The sequence below is a fragment of the Heterodontus francisci genome, chromosome 43 (genome assembly GCF_036365525.1).
Source record: "Heterodontus francisci isolate sHetFra1 chromosome 43, sHetFra1.hap1, whole genome shotgun sequence".
In the NCBI taxonomy this organism is placed as follows: Eukaryota; Metazoa; Chordata; class Chondrichthyes; order Heterodontiformes; family Heterodontidae; genus Heterodontus; species Heterodontus francisci.
The window spans coordinates 20161719-20187469 of NC_090413.1; the positions used below are offsets into that span (position 1 = coordinate 20161719).

Below are 25751 nucleotides of genomic sequence, written 5' to 3' on the forward strand. Positions count from 1 at the left end.
ACTCTGGCTGTAGTATCTAGGAAGGGGTGGGTTGAATGGGAGATTTGCTTCCAGAAAGCCATGTCAATATTTACACATAGCTCTTGTATACACAGGACCGGATTTCTCAGGAATGCCCTGTGGGGAACTTGAGTCTCCTCCTTGTTTCCAGCTGTTGAAAAGAAGCATTGATGTTGCAGTAGACTGTTTTGGAACAAGTGCAGTTCCTAATGCAACCTGTTCAGAACAAAGTTGTCCAAATAAAACTGGCTCTGCGGGAAAATGCATCATAGGGTGATGGACTGGTTACTGGGTGGTAAAGGTATTTGAACTTTGAAAACAGAATGGTGCCCAAGAAACTGGGGCCACTGTATCCACCACAGTAAAACCTCAACGACAGCTCAGCTCCCCCAATGGCTTGATGGATCAATACACAGCCCAATGTCAGCCGTGGCTCGCTGGGCACACTCTTGCCTCTCGATTTCCAAGGTTGTGGGTTCAAGTCCCACTCCAGAGACTTGAGGTCAATCTAGGCTGACAGCCCAGGGCTGCACTGTCGGAGGTGCCGTTTTTCGTATGAGACGTTAAACCGAGGCCCCATCTGTCCTCCCTCGGGACATAAAAGGTCTCATGCCACTATTTTAAAGAAGAGCAGGGGAGTTCTCTCTCTGCCCTGGCCAATAATTGTCCACTAACTATCATCACTTAAAAATAATTATCTGGTCATTATCACATTGCTGTTTGTGGGAGCTTGCTGTGCACAAATTGGTTGCTGTGTTTTCTATATTACAATGGTGACTACATTTCAACAAGTACTTCATTGATGGGAAAGCACTTTGGGACAGAGAGGTTGCGAAAGGTGCTATGTAAATGCAAATCCTTCTTGCTGTCTGCTACTCAGCCACATGTGCCAGAGGATTTTCTGGTTTGTCCGTGCTCAGTGTTGACACAGCTGCTCTCAGCCAGGGTGCCACCATTAGCCGTGGGTGAGGGCCTGGGGACACTGCATTTGGGCAAAATACTAGTGGGATTCTGGATTTGAACCAAGCGTGTGTCAGTCTTTTGATGAGAAAATGGAGGAAGAGGTGGAAGAGAAGTTATTTGGTTTTGGTGAGGGGTGGAATAAAGGTCCTAGTGGACATCCTGGTGCAGTAGCTCCTGTGCCCAACGGAGCAGGGTTGGTAAACTATCATCGACAGCACCTCCCAAACCTTTGACCTCCAGCACCTGGAAGAACAAGGGTAGTAGGTGCATGGGGACACCATCACCTCTGATTTTCCATCCAAGTCATCCTGATTTGGGACAGCGATACATGGCCTTCATTGGGTCAAGATTCTGGAACTCCCTCCCTAACAGCACTATGGGTGTACCTACACCATTTGGACTGCAGTGGTTCAGGAAGGCAACTAGGGATGGTTAATAAATTCTGGCTGTGCTGTGGGATTGCTCTGTGCTGTGTTTGTAAGATTGCTGACTGTGCTGTCAGTCAACCCTGAGGGGGCGTGGCTCCAAAAGTGAAACTGACTGATTTCAGGCAGCCATTTTGGATAAAGCCTACACACACACACATCGTGAGTTTAGTTTCTTCCTGCTTGGGGGTACAAGACATAACAGTGCTAGTAATGCCCACATCAGAGAATTTAAAAAAAAAACTTTTATCACGTTTGTGAGGGAAACTTTATGCTTCAATATTTTTTCTTGCAAACTTTAATGGAAGATTTTGTGTATACTAGAATGCAAATTTGGGCGTGGAAAGGATTTTTTTTTTTCCAACAAGGTGAGCTCTGAATGAACTGTTATTTTTATTGCTGTCCTAAGCTTAGGCAAAGCATTGCTGATGCCCGTGATCCCCTCAGGCAGTATGTAGTGACGGACTGGAGCCTGAGTCAGCGATGGAGCTACAAATAACCTTTTGGGAAATTCTCAACAAGCATGACCCCTCTGAAGACAGGTGGGCAAAAATACTGGGCTGCAGGAATAGGAAAAGCAGAGTCTGCCATTCAGCCCCTCAAACCCTGTTCTGTGGTGCAATTTTGTGGGTGATCTGCTGTCGTGACCCTATTGATACTTAGTTATTGGACCATACAGAAGGAGGCCATTTGCTCATTATGTCGGTCAACTCTGAAAGATTCATCCAGTCCCGTGCCCCTGCTCTTCTCTTCCCCCGTGAAGTATTTATCCAATTCTCTTTTGAATGTTACTATTGAATCTCCTCCTTCCATAAGTCTTTCAAGCACTGCATTCCAGATCATAACTTGCTGCATTTTGAAAAAAACATTCCCCCATCGCCTCTGGTTCTTTTGTCAATCTCCCTTAAGTCTGTCCTTTTTTGGTTACTGCTGCTTCTTCCTCCAGAAACAGTTTCTCCTTACTTACTCTATTCAAGCCCTTCATGATTTTTGATCACCTTTTTTATTAAATCTCCCTTTAACCTTCTCCGCTCGGAGAACAACTCCAGCTTCTCCGGTCTCTCCATGTAACGGCATGTCCCTCATCCCTGGCCCTGTTCTAGTGAATCTCTTCTGCCCCTTTTCCAAAGGCCTTAACATCCTTCCTAAAGTATGGTGCCCAGAACTGAGCATGCTTTTCCAGGTGAGGCCTAACCAGTGTTTAAGAAAGGTTTATGATGAGCACCTTGCTTTTGTCGTCTCTGCCTTTTATTTTGTGCTCTTCTAACAACAAACTCGACTTGTCCTGGCACCTCCAAAGATTTGTGTATATACACCCTCAGGTCTCTCTGTTCCTGCACTCCTTTTAAGGTTGTACAATTTTGTTCAAATTGCCCTCATGTCAGTGTATAAATTACACCAGATGATTTACTGTGGCTGCAGCCATTAAGTTGCAAGAAAGCCGCAACAAAAGATTTGACATCAAGAAATATTCGGATGTATCTCGACAGCTGGAGACTTTCCCACTCTCCTTAGTGATGGGCATATACATTTATTTTTCCTATTCTTTCTAGTCTCCCCTCCTCAGACTGGAATCATTGAGCCCCACAGGGCACCATTAATTGGAGGGGGAAAATCTTTGAGCAATCGTTTCATATCCAAAGGATGCTTGGTTAATTTAGCTCAAAGAATACTGACCCTTTCTCTAGGGATCCCAGATGTGCATAAATTATGGTAATTTCTTTAAAAGTCCCAGTGCTTTGCAGCTGGTACTGATCTATCCATTACTGCAAACGCTGGGTAATTCAGTTGCAAAGGCTTCTCACACAGATCTGAACGATTAACTGATCTTTGGAGAGCAATGTGGGACCATGTGAATTTTTTTAATGGTAATTCCAGACATTTCTTGTATTCGAGACCTTACCACCGAGGTGGTGGCATAGTGGTATTGTCACTGGAGCAGTGACTGGGCTAATGCCCTGGGGACATGGGTTCAAATCCCACCACAGCAGATGGTGGAATTTAAATTCAATAAATAAATTTAAAAAAACCTCTGGATTTGAAAGCTAGTCTCAGTAATAGTGCTATGAAACTATCATCAATTGTTGTAAAAACGCATCTGGTTCACTAATGTCCTTTAGGGAAGGAAATCTGCTGTCCTTACCTGGTCTGGCCTACATGTGACTCCAGACCCTCAGCAATGTGGTTGACTGTTAACTGCCCTCTGAAATGGCCTAGCAAGCCACTCGGTTCAAATTCGGGAGGGGCAACAAATGCTGGCCTGCCAGTGATGCCCACAGCCCATGAAAGATTTTTTTTAAAAATTTGCTCGGACCGCAATCGGTCTTAAAGCCAATGTGTGAGGTTGAGACTGGCATGTTGCTACCTTTTGGGAAATTAGGATTTTTTTTTTTATCCTCCTGGCTTTCATGAGGGTTGGTTTCCACCCCATTCAGGTGCAGGCTTATACAGTAAGGGTCCAGGGCCCTTTGGAACATGGCATGCAAGGTCTGCCTCACCCAGCATTGATTTTCAGCAGAGATTAGGCAGGGAGAGGGAATCCTGGTCTCTCTCTGCTTTTTTTTTTTTCTCCACTACCCAAGAAAAGCAAGACTTGCCATCATGTAGCACTTTTCACGACCATCAGACGTCCCAAAGCACTTGACAGCCAGTGGGGCGTAGTCACTGTTTTAATGTAGGAAATGCGGCAGCCAATTTTCGCACACAAGATCCAACAAATAGCAATGTGATAATGACCAAATCATCTATTTTAGTGATGTTGGTTGAGGGATGCATATTGGCCAGGACACCAGGGAGATCTCCCCTGGGCTACTTGTAAATAGTGCTATTGGATCTTTTACATCCACCTGAGAGGGAAGATGACATTGAGGCCAGCTGTAGCCCTCCAGAGATTGTGGGCTACAGTCGTGTCGTAATGTTACTGAGCTAGTGATCTAGAGGATGGGAGTCCAAAGGCAGTTTGAGAATTTGAGTTCACTTTGAATCTGGAAATAAAAGGTTAGCCCTTTCAATGGTTGACTTTTTTTGGGACTGTGGTGAAATTTGGAATGGTGGGGGAAGACATGGAATGAAAGTGTGTGTGGAGGGACTATATATAATTCTTGCAGTCTCGTGTTTAAATTCCTGCCCTTTTGAGTTCTCCATTATTACAGGAAATTGAAGTCTTTGTGGTGGTTTTCAGCCCTAACCCTGATATAAATTGGCAAGAGAATGTTGCCACAAACCTAAATCTGTCCTTTTTTTTTTTGGAAGATTATAGTAGCAGGTTTGATATCACGAATAGGAACAGGCTCCACTTGTCACATGCTGGTTCCCATCACCTGCTGAAATATGATGGGTTTGTGTTTTGTAATCAGACTGTGCCCCCTGCACTTTGCATTGTTTCGCAGTTAACCCAATATGCTGTCAGCTGGACACACAAGTTCTCAACTGAGCGGTGTGCTTCTTTAACTGAAGTCAGCAAGCCCCCAGTGACCTAGGTTATGCTGTAGGTTTTCAACCTGGAGTTTGTCGACCTTGGGGGAGGGGAGGGAAGCAGATCTCCCAAGGTCATCAGACTTCTCACTCGAGTTGGGAACGCTGTGCACTGTGAGCACCAAAGTCGGGTCCTTTCAATTAAGTCAGCAAGCGCAGAAAACCAGCAAATTAATTTTTAGGTTGCTGTTGTACATTAATTGGGTCCTTGGGAGTGTCTCTCTTTACAGGGACGTCCGACCTCTCATCTAGGTTTGCCATTTCATAGCAAATCTGGGATGGATTAGTGGGTGGCAGGGCCACATTGCAGCAAATGAGAATTTGAAGCCTTAATTTTAATGTATCCACATCATGACAGATGGTGGTAGGGGCAGAAAGTGGTTTTTGAACCAAGACTTTTGGTGCCTGGTTTTCATTTTGGACGTTTCGAAACAGCTAAGAAATGAGACTAGACCAATGCTCAGTGGAGTGCAGCTTTGGAGTATTACATTCATTTCTGGGCACTGCATCTCAGGAAGGAGATAATTGGTCATTGAGGGGTGTGGTGAGGAATGATACCAGGGCTTGAGTTGAATTGAGGGGTTGCATTAAATAGGGATTGTATTCCCTCGACTTCAGAACGTTGAGGGATGACCTGAGCACTGCTGCTATATAATAAAGGCATTCGATAGGATAGATACAGAGAGACTATATCCTCCAGTGAGGGAATCCAGAACAAGGGGGAGCAATCTTAAAATTAGATCCAGGCCTTTTAGGAAGGAAATCAGGAGGTGCTTTTCCCAAACCAAGGCAAGTGGAAATGCAGAATTCTCTCCGACAAAAGACTGAATGCTGGGAGTCAGTTAGATTTTCAACACTGGGATCAATAGATTTCTGTTGGGATATGGCGCAAAAGTGGAAAATTGGATTTGAGGTAGAGATCAGTCATGATCTAATTGAGTGGTGGAACAGGCTTGAGGGGCTGAATGACCTCTTTCTGTTCCCAGATTATGGGATAAAGGGTCTTTATCTTTTGTTTTTTTTTCATTCATTCATGGGATGTGGGTGTCGCTGGCCAGGCCACCATTTATTGCCCATCCCTAATTGCCCTTGAGAAGGTGGTGGTGAGCTGCCTTCTTGAACCGCTGCAGTCCATGTGGGGTAGGTACCCCCACACTGCTATTAGGAAGGGAGTTCCAGGATTTTGACCCAGTGACAATGAAGGAACGGCAATATAGTTCCAAGTCAGGATGGTGTGTGACTTGGAGGGGAACGTGCAAGTGGTGGTGTTTCCATGCATTTGCTGCCCTTGTCCTTCTAGTTGGTAGAGGTCGCGGGTTTGGAAGATGCTGTCTATGGAGCCTTGGTGCGTTGCTGCACTGTATCTTGTAGATGGTACACACTGCTGCCACTGTGCGTCGGTGGTGGAGGGAGTGAATGTTTGTTTGTAGATGGGGTGCCAATCAAGTGGGCTGCTTTGTCCTGGATGGTGTCGAGCTTTTTGAGTGTTGTTGGAGCTGCACCCATCCAGGCAAGTGCAGAGTATTCCATCACACTCCTGACTTGTGCCTTGTAGATGGTGGACAGGCTTTGGGGAGTCAGGAGGTGAGTTACTCGCCTCAGGATTCCTAGCTTCTGACCTGCTGTTGTAGCCATGGTCTTTATATGGCTACTCCAGTGCAGTTTCTAGTCAATGGTAGCCCCTAGGATGTTGATAGTGGGGGATTCAGCAATGATAATGCCATTGAATGTCAAGGGGAGATGGTTAGATTCTCTCTTGTTGGAGATGGTCATTGCCTGACACTTGTGTGGCGCGAATGTTACTTGCCACTTATCAGCCCAAGCCTGGATATTGTCCAAGTCTTGCATTTTGTTATATTGAGCTCTTGGAACTCAGTGTCTGTGGATTGGCAGCTGTGGCCTTGCTACAGATTCATAGGCCCAGTCCTGGTTTGAGTAAAAACAGAGAACGCTGGAAATACCCAGCGGGTCAGGCAGCATCTGTGGAATTAACGTTTCTTGCCAATGACCTTTCACCAGAACTACTGGACCAATGGGACAGGAATGGGCCATTCAATTAGATCATGGCTGATCTGTACTTTAGCTCCAACTACCCACACCCTGGTTCCATAATCTTTTGATTTTTGTTCGGCAAGTGTATGAATCAATCTCCGTTTTGACATTTTCAGACCCCCTCGCCCTGCCCCGCAAGCCTCAACAGCTTTTTGAGGGAAGAGTATTCCCAGAATTCCACTACCCTCTGTGAAGTGCTTCCTGAAATCAGCCCTGGATGGCCATGCTGCAATTTTAAGATTACTCCGCACCCCTTGATTTGAACTCTGGATAATGGGCAATGGGTTTAAACTGCTCTGATGCCAAGTGCTGGATGGCAGGTGTGCGGGTCCTAGAATCCAAAGTACAGGAAAAATGGAAGAGGGCATTTTATTTTGGTTTGTCTCCGTTTCAAATTGGCTAATTAAGTGTTAAAGCAGTCAGAAGCATATGCAAACCATTTGGCTTGCTGGATTCACTGTGCTTTGTGTTGGGGGAGGGTTTCATGAACTACTTGGTGTTAAAAGGCCTGTTTGGAAGCTGGTAAAACCAGTTGTCCCAGGAAAAAGCACCGAGCCCTCACCTGTGTTTACTTATGAACAGACTTCACTTTTTAGTGCAAACATATTCACATTGACCCTTCGAATAATGACCTGATTTGCTAATCTCTCTACTGACCAGGTCTATGAAACCAGTTTTCTCTACCTTTATTTTGAAGATTGACTAACTGATCATTAACTACTTTTTGAAGACACAGAACTGGTGACGTCTCCAGTGAATGAGTGATGTTCCATAGTATTTCCGTGTGACATTAATGGCCTTCATTGTGAGGGTGTGAATCTGTGGATTAGTTTCTGCTGCAAACTGGCTGACTGAAAAGGTTGAATTGAATTAGCCATTCCACGTTGCTCTTTTTAACGTACTATTTACAACACAGAAAGAGGCCATTCAGCCCGTCTGATCTGTGCTGGTGTTTATGCTTCACACAAGCCACTTTTTTTTTAAACTTGGAAAAGTAAAAATTTTATAGTACAGGAGGAGGCCATTCAGCCCATTGTGTCTGTCCTGGGCGCTTGTAGGTTTCAGCGCTTCAAGTGCATATCCATCTTTTAAAATGCAATGAGTGTTTCTACCACCCTCTTGGGCAGTGAGTTTGAGACCCCTGGGTGAGAAAAATTACTCAACTCCTTTCTAATCCTTCCACCAATTACTTTAAATCTATTGACCTTTCTGCTAATGGAAATAGGTCCTCCTTATCCACTCTATCTAGGCCCCTCAATTTTATACACCTCAATTAAATCTCCTCTTGGCCTCCTTTGTTCCAAAGAGAACAACCCCAGCCAATGCAATCTTTACTCATTGTTAAAATTCTCCATTCATGGCCACCTCCCTGTCAATCTCCTGTGTGGCATCTCTAGTGCAATCATATCCTTCCTGTAATGCAGTGACCAGAACTGTAAGCAATACTCTAGCTGTGGTCAAACTAGTGTTTTATATAGTTCTAGAATAACCTCCCTGCTCTCTGTCTCGGCCTGTAAAGGTAAGTATCGTGTATGCTGCCTTAACCACCTTATCTATCTACCTATCCTACCTTCGGGGATCTGTGGAAATGCTCCTTGATGCTTCCTAACATCCTACCATTTATTGTGTGATCGCTTGCCCTCCCCAAGTGCATTACTTCGCACTTCTCCAGATTGAATGCTATTTGCCACCTTTCTGCCCATCTGACCAGTCTATTGATCTCTTCTTGCAGCCTAAATCTATATTCCTCGCCATCAACCACTTTTTTACCACCCTGTCACCATATCTAAAGACAGTGCCTTCGACCATGCAGCACTCACCTGCACTGGAGGATTGGCCTAGATTTTGGGCTCCAGTTGCTGGAGTGGGATTTGAACCAACAGCCCTCTGCCTTGGGGCGTGAGTGCTACCACTGAGGCACAGCTGACACCTTTTTGGATTCGGAATGATCAACATCCAGGAATCTGTTCACAGCATTGACTCTAAATCTGGCTTCTATATTCCTAAATTAAAACGCTTGGAGAGACAAAAATTACTTGAGCAAAATACTGCAGATGTTGGAAATCTGCTAGAAGAATGGGAAATGCTTGCGATTTAATGCGGAGGGAGAAGGAGGTAACATTGCAAGTCGATGACCTTTCGTCCAAACAAAAGCTCTTGGGTTCTGACGAGGTCATTGACCTGCAATGTAACACTTTTTTTTTCTCTCCACAAATTCTGCCGGACCTGCTGAATATTTCCCGTTCTTAAATTGGGGAGAAAAGTACTTCAATGACTGTGAAGCTCTTTGCGATATCCCGAGGCCTTGAAAGACATTATATAAATGCAAGATCATCTTCTTTATCCCAATTGCAGAATCATGGGTCCATGATAACCTTCCAGAATCTAAATGCAGTAATAACATGGCAGACAGCGGCCCTACTAAAATTGGCTTCTGTTTGTCTCGGCTATCAGCACCTTCAGTTTCACCTGTTTCTGTACGTCACGTTCTGCTTGAGTTTGGGTTGGGGGAGCCTGAGGTCCGTATGCTTGGATACTAAAAATTAGAGCCAGGAGTGAAATTAGGAAACACTTCGACACGCAAAAGGTGGTGGAAGTTTGAAACTCTCTTTCGTAAACAGAAACTGATGCTAAATCAATTGTTAACTTGAAATCTGTTATTCAAAGGTATTAAGAGATTATGGAGTGCAGGCGGATATGGTTTGCAGATTAGCTGTGATCTCATTGAATGGCGGAACTGGCTCCTTTTCCTACATTCCTAACCGGCACGTTTGTGAGTGTCTAAGATGGAATTCTGATAAGGGAGAAAGAAACCGTTTTCACTTATATAGCCCCTTTCGCACCCTCTGAGCACCTCCCAGCCAGTGAAGTTCTTAAGTGTGGTCGCTGTTGTAATACAGGGAACGCTGTAGACAATTTATGCACAGCAAGCTCCCATGAACAACCATGAGAAAGATCAGCAGAGGAATTGTTTTTTTTTGTGATTTTTGAGGGATAACTGTTGGCCGGAACACTGGGGATATTTTCTGCAATGCTTCACACAGCCAATTTTCCACTGCTCCTCCCTATGGAGAAAGAATCCTGGTGTTGCCCACACCCCTCCCCCATTATTGGATTTGCAGTTGGCCATTGGGCTCCCATGTGTAGCCTAGAGCTCCAGCTGCTTAATGGAGTATAAAGTAAAGGGGAGCTCGCTTCCTGAAACTGTTTGAAGATCCCTGGATGCACATTTTCAGGTGTCTACGGTTTTCTTGCTTCCCTGAACGTGCCTAAGCTTTTGGGATGAATGAAGCTCATTTTGACAAGTGTAACGCTGGTTGGTCAGTGGCTGTCTGTCCGATCAGAGACTGGTCACGTGGCTGTAGTTTGCCTTCTGCAAAAGCATTTTACTAGATGAGTTAACTCGCTGACAGAACAGCTTGTTTTATTTAGGAATACCTTGTGGCAGCTAACAGCAGGCACTAGATCCATGCGGAGGAGTTGAGTCAGCAAGGGAAATCTCCACCGAAGCAGCCAATTGTGAACTCGGTTCAATTGAAATCAGAAATGATAGATAACTGCAGTTGCTCCTCCGTCCCCAGCGCCTTCCTCGGCTTTTGCTCTTCCCCCTTTTAATTTTCTTCCCCTACTTTTCCTGAAGGCGTCGTTTCGTGCTGGGGTATAGTTGCACAGGCATTACCAACGTCTAGCGTCGTGTCTGATCGCTGACCTGCGAAGTCTAGACTGTGTTGAGTGACCTCTCAGCTGGGGAGGGAACTGGAGTGGAGTCGATCCTGTCTGGTATCTACATGTGTACAGCTGGAGTCACTGGCCAGCAATTGGATTTGCTGACCCTGGTTGACGTCTGCTTTGTCCTCTTTAGTGTTGGGGGCGGGTTCGTGGGTGTGGGGGTTGCTGTCAAATCAGTTCTAGGAAAGGGCAAAAACTTGCATTTCTTTCATGACTGAAGGATGTTCCAAAACACTTCACGGTCAATAATACTATACACATAGTGTGTCCACTGTTGTAATGTAGGAAACGCAGCAGCCATTTTGCACACAGCAATCTCTCACCAACAACACAGGTCACGTGTGATATTGGTTGAGAGATAAATATTGGCATAGACGCTGGGGAGAACTCCTCTTTGAACTAGAGCTGTGGTATCTTTTTTACATCCACCCGAGACGGTCATCGGGGCCCTTGGTTTAATATTTCATCTCATCAGGGCGTCGCAGTGGTTAGCACCACAGCCTCACAGCTCCAGCGACCCGGGTTCGATTCCGGGTACTGCCTGTGCGGAGTTTGCAAGTTCTCCCTGTGACTGCGTGGGTTTTCGCCGGGTGCTCCGGTTTCCTCCCACAGCCCAAGACTTGCAGGTTGATAGGTAAATTGGCCATTGTAAATTGCCCCTAGTATAGGTAGGTGGTAGGGGAATTGAGGAAAGGTGGGGATGTCAGCGGGTAATGGGATTAATGTAAGATTAGTATAAATGGGGTGGTTGTTGGTCGGCACAGACTCGGTGGGCCGAAGGGCCTGTTTCAGTGCTGTATCTCTAAATAAATAAATAAAAGACTGCTCCTCCCATTCACTCTCATTCCTTCAGTACTGTGCCGCTGGACCAACCTGGATTAGGTGCTCAGCTTCCTAGATTGGGATTTGAACCCAAAATCTTCAGACTCTGATGCAAGAGTGCTACCCACTGAGCCACAGCTGATGGCTGGAAACTGCCTTACTTTAGGCTGGGGAGATACTCCTGCTCTGTCTGGCTTAATCTTACTTTAGGCTTTCCATTTATCAATGCAGTCGTTTGGGAGCTTCCTGATTTAATAAAAGTATAATGCAGCTCAGAAGGAGCCCATTCGGCCCGTCGTGTCTGTGCTGGCTCTTTGGTGGAGCAATCGAATTCTTCCCCTCTCCTCTTTCCCCATAGCCCTGTATGTATTCCAAGTATTTATCCAGTTCCCTGTTGAAAATTGTATCTGCTTACACCGCCCTTTTTCAGGTCATGCATTCCAGATTGTAACAGTTCATTGCCACTCGATAACCAGCTGAGGAATTTATGTACAAGTCAAACAGTACACGCTGCATTTAATTTACAGTCCCTTTTCACAGTCTGCCTTTTCATGCAGAGAGGTTCAGCCTGAAAATTTTAGCTGAGTTGCCTTCTTGCCTGGCCTGCTACCTCTGAGCTCATTAGTATTATGGTTTGTCGCTCTTAAGCCAAGCGATGCCGTGAGCATCAGTGGCTTAACCACTGCCGAAACCAGGCTCTGGATAAGACCCAACCAGGCACCATCTCGACAGTTTACGTTTGTACGACCACAACACTCTGTCACTATAAACCAGGCAGCAGGAAGACTGTGCATTTCTATAGCACCTGTCCTGTTCTCAAGACATCCCAAAGCGTTTTACAGTACTTATCGGAGTGTTATCACTGTTTTTCATGGTGGAAACACAGCAGCCAATTTGTGCACAGAAAGCTCCCAGGAGCAGCACTTTGGAGAAGGTGGAGTTGAGGTCGAGAGTCAGCTGTGATCTTATTAAATGAAGGAGCAACCTTGAGGGGCTGTAGAGCCTACTTCTGGTCCTGTTCTTGGGTTAATGAGCAGATATGTTTTTCGGTGTTGCTGAAGGGATAAATATTTACTGGGACCAAATTCCCTTCCTAAACTCTGTGGTCGTGCAGCAATCTGGAACTTGCCGCGTAGGGAACAAACAGGCAGCGTACATTCCTGTTAAGATGTGTGGAGCCGTGAGGCAATCTTAAAGGAACCACATAGCACAACAAACAGGCCCATGCATAACTTCTAGGGAACATTGGCCAGGATGCAGAGGAAAACGCCCCAGCTCCGCTTGGAAATAATGCCATGAGATTATTTCCATCCACATGAGGGGGCAGGTGGGGCCTCTGTTTTTAACATCTCATCTGAAAGCGGGCACCTCTGACAGTGCAGCACTCTCTGTCGGCCTAGATTAGGTGACCAAGTCTCTCGTGAGACTTGAACCCACAACCTTTAGACTCCGAGGTGAAGGTGTTACCCACTGAGCTGGCACAGTAAATGAATTTTTTTTTGAGTACAACATTACAGGATCACGTGAGAAAGTGGAGCATTTAAAAAAAAAAAAGCTGAAGCCTCCATCTTCAAATTGAATGTGTGCGTGGAAAGGAGGAAGCTGAAAGTTGGAAATTTCAGAGCTCATGTTTTTTTTTGTATCTCATTCTTTTACAGAAAATGTGCCAGACGAGCTGAGGGAGCCGTTTTACACTGACCAATATGACCAGGAACACATCAAGCCGCCAGTCACCTGTCTGTTGCTTTCCTCCGACATCTACTGCCGGGTCTGCAGCCAGACCCTGCCACACGATGAGGCTGGCCCGCCGCAGGATAATGCAGCCGTCCTCCAGGCTCTGTCGCGGAAAGGACTCCAGGTGAAGGACCAGGAGACGGTGGTATCCGAGGCCGACCTCCGGAAAAAGCCCATCCAAATGGTAAGGTTTAAATGTGTGGACGTAAGCTGCCACCTGCGTTGGGCTGGGACAGTGAGCTGGGTTCGTGTACCTCGTGAGGCTTGGCAGTTCACAACGGTTGCACCTGCTGTGGAGGCCCCGATTATTTTGTTCGAAAGATCACTAGCTTTACTGCCCAGAATTACCACTGCTATTTGCTGGAGACCCCAACCCACTTATGCTCCTTTTTTTTTATCTTGTAGACACATTTCATGAATAAACCAAGACAGTGGGAGAGATACCATTGCTGAGCTCGAAGCTGTCTGCCTGCAACAATATCTCAATTTCTCGCGCGCTCTATTGCTCTTTCTATCTCTTTCCCAGTCTCTGTGTCATATGGGCTTTCTAACAGTACTCAAATCAAGAGAAGGAGCCCCAGCTACTTTTTCTCTGCATCCTTCCCTCAGAATTGAGTGTCCAGTGTTTATATCTGGTAAACACTCCAGTTGGTATGGTAATGCACTGGCTGCTTTTTCAGACTCTCTGGTTAGACGTGGAAACCCTGGAGTCTAATTGCTTGCTCCCATTGTTAGAGGGGCTCCCCTGGTGTTCAGTTACCAATCTGTGAGTACAATACATATCACTGGGGGCGATGCTCATCAGCTTGACAACACTCTACTTCCAAGCCATATATACTCTGCGTTACCTGAACTGTTTATTTTGGTCCAATTATTGAACAATCATCATGTAGCTTCTTGTTCCAATGTGATCCTTTTCAAAAGTACTTGTCTTCAGTTCCTCTGTTTTATTTTTTGGATGATTGAAGGTCCTGTGACAATGAAAGTGGCAGCTGTTCATTCAGTCGCTGACAGCAGGTGGCTGATGGGATTGTGGTTGTTTAATTGTCTGGGGTGATATAAATTTTTTTTTTGTGTATATGTAGGTATATGTGTACTTTTTATATGTTGCTGAATATAGAGACATTTTGTTGAAGCTTTTTGTCTTGCACTCATCAGGACAATCCGCAAGAATAACCAATTTAAAGTAAAACAATCAGAGTAAGGGAAAATAAATTTTTTTTAACAAGCTATATTTATATATATTCATATACGTACATAAAAATATCTATAAATGTATCACCCCAGTCTTAATCAGCCACAATTCCATCAGCCACCTGCTGTCAGCCACTGAATGAACAGCTGCCACTCGCACTGTAAAAATATATATATTAAAATATATATGAGGGCCACTTTCAAAGCTTTGACTTTAATTTAACTAATAATTTGTGTCTCGGGGTGTTATCTTTGTGTGAGTGGAAGGACCCTAGTCTGGGCAGGTGAATGAGATGCCTGCGGAGACCAGGTCAGTGGAAAGGACAAATGTGCCAGACTAAATCTCCATGTTTGCTCCACTCTTTTTGTTTTATTCATTCATTGGATATGGTTGTCACTGGTTATACCAGCATTTGTCGCCTGTCCCTAATTGCCCTTGAGAAGGTGGTGGTGAACTGCCTTCTTGAACCACTGCAGTCCTTGGGATGTAGGTACACCTACAGTGCTGTTGGGGAAGGGAGTTCCAGGATTTTGACCCAGCGATTTAGTTCCAAGTCAGGATGGTGTGTGGATTGGAGAGGAAATTGCAGGTGGTCATGTTCCCATGCACCTGCTGCCCTCGGCCTTCTACTGAGGCAATAGACTTTAATCCGATGGCAGATTCTGGTTGGTTGGGAATGTAGTTGTGATGCTGCAGCCTCGAGTTCCAATCATGCCTATTGAAGTGGTGCCACCATTGATCCTGTATTGGGAGAGCTGTGTGAATGTTTAACGGGCGTGCTGAGAAAATGTTCAAATAAATGTCGAAGTAATCCAAGCGTTTTTAAAAAAAAAACATTGCGGCAATTGTTGATTAGAGAGGATTAGTAATTCTTAACGTGGGGTTAATTTTATTTTTGAAGAAAACATTAAATGTAGAATTTGTGATTCTCAAATCAAAGTAACTTCTAAATTCAGACGAGCAGAGACCTGCAAAACAATAGCAGTGAAATTAGTATCTTTGAGTGTGTGTTATATGTATGTGTATGTAAATTTGATGTAAATTATCTATGTATAATGAGCCGCCCACCCCCCCTCCCCCCCCCCAAAAAAAAACCCCTTGCCTCAAGTTTAAATTCCCAGACAGTGACCTAATCTTCCAGTTTACCACACAAATGTATGTGGGGTCTTAGATGTAGAAGTGTCAGGGAGACTTCAGAGGTAGATTCTTGGCTTGAGTTCTGATGCTTGGGTTTGGTGCTAATTTTAAAACAACAATCTTGACTTAAGTCTAGAAATGGTTAAAACTTGTATCTGTGTATTTTTCTGTTAATTTTTGTGACATGAATTGATGATTTATACTACTGAAAGTACTGAAGAAAGTGTTTGGAATGGAAATGCTGCATGTAAACTGCACAGTAGAATGATGGGCTGTACATGGTATGCTCCTGTCCTTATGAAACATTGCATCATCCGAGGCACCCTTGTCCAAGCCTTTGGAACTCCATTAGTGTCTCTATCCAGGTGACACTGTTGGGTGCAGCTTATGTTAAACAGGTCCCCCACCATCTTGTTAATATAAAGAACCAAATCTTTGTTGTAATCACAGGGGCTGATACTGCGAAGGGCCGGTGCATTCAATGGCCAATTGATGGGATGAGGGGGGAGGGAAGACCAACTGCCAGTTGTGGCTTTTTGTCTTCGAACCGGGCATGTCCCGTAACTGCATCCTCCTGTGTTGCTCACAGTGGTTTTTTACCTTGGAAGAGATCGCAATCCAAGGGGCAATGGCCCTCATCAGATTTGGGATTCTCACATCATCTTCTGTAATTGGTGCATTGATTTTGTGTCAGCCCTGGCTGTTGCCTCTGAGTTGGAAGGTTGCGGGTTCAAGTCCTACTCCAGGACTTGAGTACAGCAGTCAAGGCTGACACTCCAGTGCTGTACAGCGGGAGTGCTGCACTCTCAGAGATGCTGTCTTTCAGATGAGATGCTAAACCGATACTCTGTCTGCCCTTGCAGAATGTAAAATATTCCCTTCCACTATTCTAATGAAGAGCATGGCCAATTCCTCAACCAAAACTTGAAAGCTGATGAGCTGGTCATTATCACATTGCGCACAGCAAGATCCCACAAACAGCAATCTGACAGCTGTGTTTCCCACATTGCAACAGTAACACTTCAAAAGTACGTCATTGGTTGTAAGGTGCTTTGGCGCATCCTGAGGTTGTAAAATGCACTGTATGAAAGCAAGTCTTTCTGTATAAACATTTTCTCCCCACTCTTCCCTTCACAGCCCCAGTTGCTGCTTCAGGATCTGTAACATTGCTCCTGATTTCACACTCATTTTGTTCAGTTACCCAAAGCCAGGGAAACCAATAATGTTCCTTTATTGTCCTTATTCCAATCCCCAGCTACTTTCTTTCTTGTATCTTTTGTTGTGGGGGGTTGGGGGCAGTGTGGAGTATTTGTGATCTTTTTGTTTGGGTTGTGAAGTTAAAGGTATTTACCTCTGGCAACATTACATCGTATCTTCAATTATTAGACTTTTATTTGTCCCTTGCACTTAAACTTTGGATTGAGATCAATTCATATTTAAAGTTAAACGCTGATTCTTAAAAATGAACCTTTCCCGGAACAACTGCAGTTAAAGATTTAAATTGTATGCATTAAATAAAAATTTTATGGGGCTTTAAAACTGCACTTCAGAGCTGTGGATCTGTTAGTGGAGCGTTACAGCTTTAAGTAATTCTCAACCAGTGGCTGGATGCTCTTGCCAAGGGAAAACCTCAGAGTCTCTAATGGAGAATCTCTGTTGACTTGGACGAGTTATTTAAAGGTCAGGACGTGGAGGTTGTCTTGTTTTTGTTTTCTGTGTCCCGCACTGTAGGAGTAGGAGCAGGAACTGCTGTGGTAGGGTCAGCAATAAAGAAAGCAGTGGGGACCTTTAGTGATGTGGCACATGCCAAGCTAGTATTGTCCAACTGACTCCCCTCGCACACAGTCTGTTTGGGTAAAGTCAAAGCAGAGGCAATTTCTGAAAAAGAGGAATAAAAAGTTTAACCCTTTTTGAAGTTTAAAAAAAAAAATTGCAGTGTTGCTGTGGGGAAGGTGGTTTAAGAAAAGAAAGACTTGCATTTATGTAGAGCCTTTCATGACCTCCGGATGTCCCAAAGTGCATTACAGCCAATGAAGCAACTTGTGAAGTGTAGTCACTGTTGTAATGTAAGAAACATGGCAGCCAATTTGTGCACAGCAAGCTCCCACAGACAGCAATGTGATGACGTTTTCATGGCTCCAGAATGGTGGGCACAGAGAAATAATGAAAAGAGCAGGCTAATTATAAGAGAGGAAACCAGCTTTGGAGTCTTCGCTCTTAATCAGCATAAACCAGTTTTGAGTACAGAATCTAGGCCAACGCGCCCAGTGCAGTACGGAGGGTGTGCTGCACTTCTGAGGTGCCACATTTCAGACGAGACGTGAAACCGAGGCCCCGTCTACCTGCTGAAGTGTATGAGAATAATCCCGCAGCACTATTCCGCAGCGGAGCAGGGGAGTTCTGGCTTCTGGCCAATATTTATCCTTCAGCCAACGCCGTTAAAATTTGATTAGACATGGAGCGAGGTGGTCAAAGTGTTCAGTTGTGACTTTTTTTTTTAATTAGGCGGTGTAGTTACGAGGAGGATGGATCTGGAAAGGAAATTCCAGAATGTATGGATTGGTATGCAACAGGACTGTCACTGGGATGGCGACTATTGCCCAGGCGGTTAGACGTAGAGGGAAGGGAACCAATTGCAGAGGAAGAATTTTGAAATCTGTACTTCGGAAGATGGGGGCCAGTGCAGGTCAGATGTGATAGATGAGTGGGACTGAAGTTACAATCTATAAACTATTGAAGTCCAGTTTGCAAAAAGTAACTCGAGTGTCTGAAGCAGTCTTAATGTAGCAGTCCAAACTTGTACAGGTCCCAGGTCTGAGCAGGGATGAACTTCTCCGCTCCTGGGTCCTTTTTTGAATGGCTTTGTGATGACGACAGTGGGAACAATGCCATACTAAAATGATACCTGCATGTTCAGCTAGCGTTCACGCTCACTGGTGTTTTGTTAAAATAAAAAAGCTCAGCAAAGGTGTCTGAGAAAATCCTTCAGGCTGGTTTGTTTTAATTAAATCCTTTTTTAAAAGGTTGCACTGTTGGTGTGCTCCTGCGACAGACTTTCTCCCATTCTTTCCTGGAGATGTTCAGCCACCCTCTGGTGTAGCTGCATTGGCACTTGGTCCCATCCAGTGCCTTGCCTCAGTGGTAGTCACCTGCAGGTATGAGCCTGGTCAGTCAGCTGTTCAAATGTTAGGAGGTGGGTATGCATCTCCCTGCCTGCTGTCTGGACGGGGATTTTGTGAACCTTCTACAGCCCTCAGATCTCTCTGCTTCCCCAATGTTTGCCCCACTGTTGGTGACTGTGCTTATAGCTGTCTAGCCTCTAAGCTCTGGAATTTTCTCCCTGAACTTCCCTATCCCCCTCCTTTTTAAAGCTGCTCCTTTAAAACCTACCTCTTTGACTAAGCTTTTGGTCACCTCTCCTAATGCCCCCTCTTTTGGCTTGGTGTCCATTTTTGGCTTATTAAGATCCTGAGTCGCACTTTGGGATGTTTTTATTGCGTTCAAGGTTCTATCTAAGTGCTGATTATTGTTGGTTGGCGTGTTTTTAGTGGCAGTGGTTGAGAGGGGAATGTTGGCCAGGGTTACATTGTAGTGGTCAGGAATTAAACCTGCTGTGAAGTGAGAAATCCTGGCTGAAATCGATGTGCTCCCTGCTCCTGAAACAAATGATTATTTGTGTGTATCAGATTGTTGTGATGTGAGTCACAGTGATGTCATTCTTCCCAGAATGCATTGCCTAAAGAAGCAATGCCACCATCTGGTAATCTAAATTGGCAAAATGTCACTGTTCTGATAACACTTTGTCCCTCTGGAGTTAATCATGTCCCATTTCCCTATTCTTGATTATTAATTATATAATACATGTCATAAAAGAGTATTTAAAAAAGAAAGTTTGCATTTATATAGTGCCTTTCACGACCCCAAAGCATTTTATAGCCAATGAAGTACTTTGAAGTGCAGTGACTGTTGCAGCAGCCAATTTGTGCACAGCAAGATCCCACAACAACAGAATGATAATGACCGGATAACCTGTCAGTGGTGATGTTGGTTGAGGGACAAATATTGGGGAGAGCTCCCCAACTCTACATCAAAAATAGTGCGACGGGATCTTTTACTTTCAACTGAGACAGGAGACAAGGTCTTGCTTGAATGTCTCATCCAAAAGATGGCACCTCTGACCGTGCAGTACTCCCTCAGTACTACGATGGAGAGTCAGCCTTGACTTTTTTGCTGAAGTCCTGGAGTGGGTCTTGAACCCACAACCCAAGGTCTGTATTGTTCAATAGTCGCAGTCCATTGGGTTTGATGGAGATGTACAAGGGCTGGCTGATTTGATATCGCCTGTCTTTACATTATGGAGAGATACAGCACTGAAACAGGCCCTTCGGCCCACCGAGTCTGTGCCGGAAATTAGTGGCAGATGTTAAAATGACCCCCATTGGGTGAGGTTCACTGGTGTCAGGACAATGTTGGAGGAAGTGATAAAGTTGATTGATGAGGGAAGGGCTGTAGATGTCGTATACATGGACTTCAGTAAGGCGTTTGATAAGGTTCCCCATGGTAGGCTGATGGAGAAAGTGAAGGCGCATGGGGTCCAAGGTGTACTAGCTAGATGGATAAAGAACTGGCTGGGCAACAGGAGACAGAGAGTAGCAGTGGAAGGGAGTTTCTCAAAATGGAGACGTGTGACCAGTGGTGTTCCACAGGGATCCGTGCTGGGACCACTGTTGTTTGTGATATACATAAATGATTTGGAGGAAAGTATAGGTGGTCTGATTAGCAAGTTTGCAGACGACACTAAGATTGGTGGAGTAGCAGATAGTGAAGGGGACTGTCAGAGAATACAGCAGAATATAGATAGATTGGAGAGTTGGGCAGAGAAATGGCAGATGGAGTTCAATCAGGGCAAATGCGAGGTGATGCATTTTGGAAGATCCAATTCAAGAGTGAACTATACAGTAAATGGAAAAGTCCTGGGGAAAATTGATGTACAGAGAGATTTGGGTGTTCAGGTCCATTGTTCCCTGAAGGTGGCAACGCAGGTCAATAGAGTGGTCAAGAAGGCATACGGCATGCTTTCCTTCATCGGACAAGACTATTGAGTACAAGAGTTGGCAGGTCATGTTACAGTTGTATAGGACTTTGGTTCGGCCACATTTGGAATTCTGCGTGCAGTTCTGGTCGCCACATTACCAAAAGGATGTGGATGCTTTGGAGAGGGTGCAGAGGAGGTTCACCAGGATGTTGCCTGGTATGGAGGGCGCTAGCTATGAAGAGAGGTTGAGTAGATTAGGATTATTTTCATTAGAAAGACGGAGGTTGAGGGGGAACCTGATTGAGGTGTACAAAATCATGAGAGGTATAGACAGGGTGGATAGCAAGAAGCTTTTTCCCAGAGTGGGGGATTCAATTACAAGGGGGACACGAGTTCAAAGTGAAAGGGGAAAAGTTTAGGGGGGATATGCGTGGAAAGTTCTTTACGCAGAGGGTGGTGGGTGCATGGAACGCATTGCCATCGGAGGTGGTAGACGCGGGCATGATAGCGTCTTTTAAGATGTATCTAGACAGATACATGAATGGGCATGAAGTAAAGAGATACAGACCCTTAGAAAATAGGCGACAGGTTTAGATAGAGGATTTGGATCGGCGTAGGTTTGGAGGGCCGAAGGTCCTGTTCCTGTGCTGTAATTTTCTTTGTTCTTTGAAAAGGTATGTGCAACTTGTGCACGGTTTGCATCATGCACTAGAAATGTCTGCTTTATGATGTTAATGGTGTGCTCATTGGTGTGTTTACATGTACCGTCCAGGGAGGGTGAACTTGTCTGACAGCTGTTCAAAGGTGTGTCTAACTACACTACTATTTACTCCTGTTTAAACTTCATGGAAGATAGATTTGTTTATGTACAGCTTCACGTCGAGGGCATTAATTTTTTTTAAGCATATTCTCCAGTCTGTGCAAGATCCCTCAAACAGCGAGAGGATGCGCAGTTGATATGTTGCATTGGAGGTAGGATAATTTGGCAGCGATTTCAGGAGAGCTCCCCTGCTGCTGCTGGGAATAGTGCCATGGAATCTTTTACATCCATCTCAACAAGCAAATGATCTTGGTTTAACGTCTCATCTGAAAAAGCAACACCTTCGGCAATGCAGCACTCCCTCGGTCATGCACTGAAGTGCCTGTCTAAGTGTGAGTCCTGAATTGGGACAGTTAGGCCTAACTGATGAAACCATACTTGAGAATTTTTCAGTTAATAAGCAATTGAACTGAATCCCAAATCTGAAAATTTGAATTGTTTGGGTGTTGTGTTGATTGGAATTAATCCAGTTTTCGAAATGGCAGTCCCTCCCAAAATAAACTGCATTACAGAAACGATCCTTTTGCTCAGCATTTTTGCCCCCAAAAGAACTCATTGTAACTTGTCGTTTTCTACCTTGCCGTTGGCTGTTTCCAGCCTGAAGTGGAACAAAGGAGGGTGTTCAAACCTGGAGTCTAAACAGTGTGCGGTTCCATCACGGCTACATTCAAATATGCAGTGTGCCGTTTGGCAAACCTCTCATTTCCTGACTGACTGGCTCAGTTCCAGACAATGTTCCTTCAGTGAATCGGGGTCACCGTAAGAATCAGTGCAGTGACTCCTTTTGTAAGTGTGAAGAGGAACAATTGGAATATTTCCCACCTCTGCTTATTTGCCCCTTTCAACACACACTGTGATTCAAGTCTTAGTCCTGGACAATTGACTTAAAAGTAATGGATTCCTATTGCTGGTGTCTGTTTCGGGCTTGACGCTTGGGAGGTCAGTGCAGAGTCTTGATAAAGGTAGAATAACTTTGCCAGGGAATGTTGACAATCGCACCTGAATTGTATTTAAATCAGGTTTTATATGATTTAGATTAGAGATACAGCACTGAAACAGGCCCTTCGGCCCACCGAGTCTGTGCCGACCATCAACCACCCATTTATACTAATCCTACACCAATCCCATATTCCTACCAAACATCCCCACCTGTCCCTATATTTCCCTACCACCTACCTATACTAGTGACAATTTATAATGGTCAATTTACCTACCAACCTGCAAGTCTTTTGGCTTGTGGGAGGAAACCGGAGCACCCGGAGAAAACCCACGCAGACACAGGGAGAACTTGCAAACTCCACACAGGCAGCACCCAGAATCGAACCCGGGTCCCTGGAGCTGTGAGGCTGCAGTGCTAACCACTGCACCACTGTGCCGCGTATGGTATGAATTGAAATAGGGCTCCTTGATCCCTTGGTCTGTTTAAAACACCGGCTTGCTACTAACCAGAGGACACTTTGAGCGAGACATGGATTTTGTACAGAAATAGTGAGACATTTGAACACTTGTTAGATTGCTAAACATGAAGACAGCAGCAAACTGATGCACCTCAAGGATTTGGCATTGTGTTCCGGTTGGTTTGAGAGGATAAGGGGGGAAGTTCTTTATACTGCAATTAGGATGCTTCGACTTGATTCTCTCTTCACACACTACCTGGCTGACTTCTGGTGCAACAACGTCATGTAAAGTAGGCCAGTGTTACAGCCTCTTAACCGGAGAGCTACCTCACAAGGGGTAGCGTGGCTCTGGGTAGCACTCTCCTCTGAGTCAGAAGTTGTGTGTTCAAGTCTCATTCTAAAGACTTGCCCACATAATCCAGGCTGACTAAGGGAGTGCTGCACTGTCGGAGGTGTCAACTTTCAGATGAAATGTTAAGCCAAGCCCCCCGCAGGTAAATGTAATGATTCCACTGCACGATGTCAAAGAAGAATTATTCTCTGTCCTAGCCAGTGTTTGCTCTACATCCAACATCACTAAAGCAGATTAATAAAAGCAAGATACTGCGGATGCTGTAAATCTGAAATTAGAAACAGGAAGTGCTGGAAATACCTCAGCAGGTCTGGCATCATCTGTGGAGAAAGAAGCAGAGTTAACGTTTCAGGTCTGTGACCTTTCATCAGAAACGTTAACTCTGTTTTTCTCCACAGATGTTGCCAGACCTGCTGAGTATTTCCAGCACTTCCTGTTTTTATTTCACTAGAGTAGATTATCTGGTCGTTATCAGATTGCTGAATGTGGGAGCTTGCTGTGCGCAATTTGGCTGCCATGTTTCCCACGTTACAACAGTGACTACATGTCAAAGGGACTTCATTGGCTATAAAGCGTTTTGGGAGATTGTAAAAGGCGCGATAGGAATGCACTATCTTCTTCCTTTGCATTTACGTGGTGCCTTATGTCTGAATGTTTCCATAACCGCTTCACAAAGTGAATTGTGTTTTGAAGAGCAGTGACTGTCTTGTAGGCGAATAAGAGTAGCCCTGTGCACCAGCCGTATTGCACAAACCGCCATGAGATACATGACCAGTTTACAAGAATGCTAGTCGCAGGATTTAAGATTGATATTTTGAACTGTAAAGCAGTAGCTTTGATCTAAAAGGGGGAACCGACAAAAATGCAAAAAACTAACAATACAGATTGAAGGCTCTCCTGCTGGGTCTGTTCATTTGGATTACTGTAAAATCACTAGATTCCATCTGCTACCACCATCTGCAAGGTTCCTTAACGCAGCAGTGTTTACCAAAGTCAGCTGACCAGCAAATAGGAAGGGAATAAAATTGGGGATAACTGTACATGTGTAAGATGGCATTATTTGTATTTGTAGGTGCCAGTTGGGTCAGATGGCCTGCACGTGACTAGTGCAGCATGTTTAACCTGGTGGCAGAGGCCCTGGCACTGACTGGCTTCTTGACACCATCCTAGCTTGGCAGTAGCGGTGGGAAGAGGGTGAATATGTGTTATAAATAAAAACAAAAAATGCTGGAAATATTCAGGTCTGGCAGCATCTGTGGCGAGAGAAGCAGAGTTAACGTTTCAGGTTTCTGACCTTTCATCAGAAACATTAACTCTGCTTTTCACTCTCCTGATGCTGTCAGCCCTGCTGAGTATTTCCAGCACTTTTTGCTCTTCAGATTTACAGCATCTGCAGTATTTTGCTCTTATTCTGGAGAATATGTATTGTTTGCTGATGGGGATTTTTATTACTTGGAGTAGATCCAGTCACAAGGTTGCTAGTTTTTGGCCAAGTCAAAACTAGAGAGGGGGCTGAACAAGGCTGTTGATGGAATTATAGTTTTGAGTTCCAGTGGTTCTGTTCCTGATGAATTCATTTGGAAAGCTCAATAATGCATTTCCATCATTGGGTTAAAAGGAATCGAACCTTGATTGTCCATTCTTATTGACTCTGCACTTAGAAACTGTTATGTCCTATCAGAAACCAAAGGAGTTGCAGCTCCAGTCCTGGTTCGAACTTCCCTATTAAGTCTGTATTGATTACAACAGCAGCTTGCATTTGTCTAGCGCCCTTAAGGTAGTAAAATGTCCAAAGACGCTTCACTGGTGTGCTGATCAAATGGAATTTGAGCCAAGGGAGGAGACATTCTATTTAGTCTGAGAGAAGGTTTTAAGGAGCATCTTCAAGGAAGAGAGGAAAGTGGAGGGAATTCCAGAGCTCAGGACTGGCCAGCTCATGGCATGGTGGATGCACACGAGGCCAGAATTGGAGAAATGTAGAAATTCTGGAGGTTTGTGGACGTGAAGAGGTTTCTGTACGTCTCTGCTCCCCTAGACTAAAACCAGGCTTCAGTTGTGTGTTGTACATTGCTGACACACAGGCCTTCGGGGGCGTTCTGTAGCTCGAGCTGTTTGTGGGAAAGATCATTCGCTGTGGGAGTAATTGAAGCACTGATGTATGCTGCACCATTCTATATCTCTTACTACCTCCAGGATGCAGAGAGGAACTGTCAGCTGGAATCTGCCGAGCTGTTAGAAGCCGGCCGAGGACTGACTGCACAGATTGCATTAATAGATGGTATTGGGAGTGGTGGAGAGTAAACGGAAACTCAACTGCTTTATGGCAGCTGATCCTTGTTAATGGGGCAGCTTGGTGCTAAAAATGCACTCGTCTAGTTTATTCATGTGTGCTGCACTTGGTAGTAGTGGCATAATACTGGGGGCATTGAAATAGCTGCTGTGTACTTGACTGCATTGTCTGTACTAACCCTCCAAAACGTACTGAGCGAGTGCTGCATTGTCAAAGGTACAGTCATGGGTGAGACGTTAAATGAGACCCTGTCTCCCTATTCAGTGGATCTTGAAAGATCTTGACACTATTTGAAGAGCAGGAGGTAGTTCCTCAGTGTTTTCTCC

General features: G+C 44.8%; 1 protein-coding gene across 2 annotated transcripts in view; it reads left to right on the plus strand.

The window, feature by feature from the left end:
• Window positions 1-25751, plus strand: part of camsap3 (calmodulin regulated spectrin-associated protein family, member 3) — a 178010-nt gene that overhangs the window by 43708 nt on the left and 108551 nt on the right. For both annotated transcript variants that reach the window (XM_068021113.1, XM_068021114.1), the window contains exon 2: window positions 13124-13383. In XM_068021113.1, coding sequence (XP_067877214.1) covers window positions 13124-13383 — 260 coding nt within the window. The remainder of the gene's footprint in view (window positions 1-13123; window positions 13384-25751) is intronic.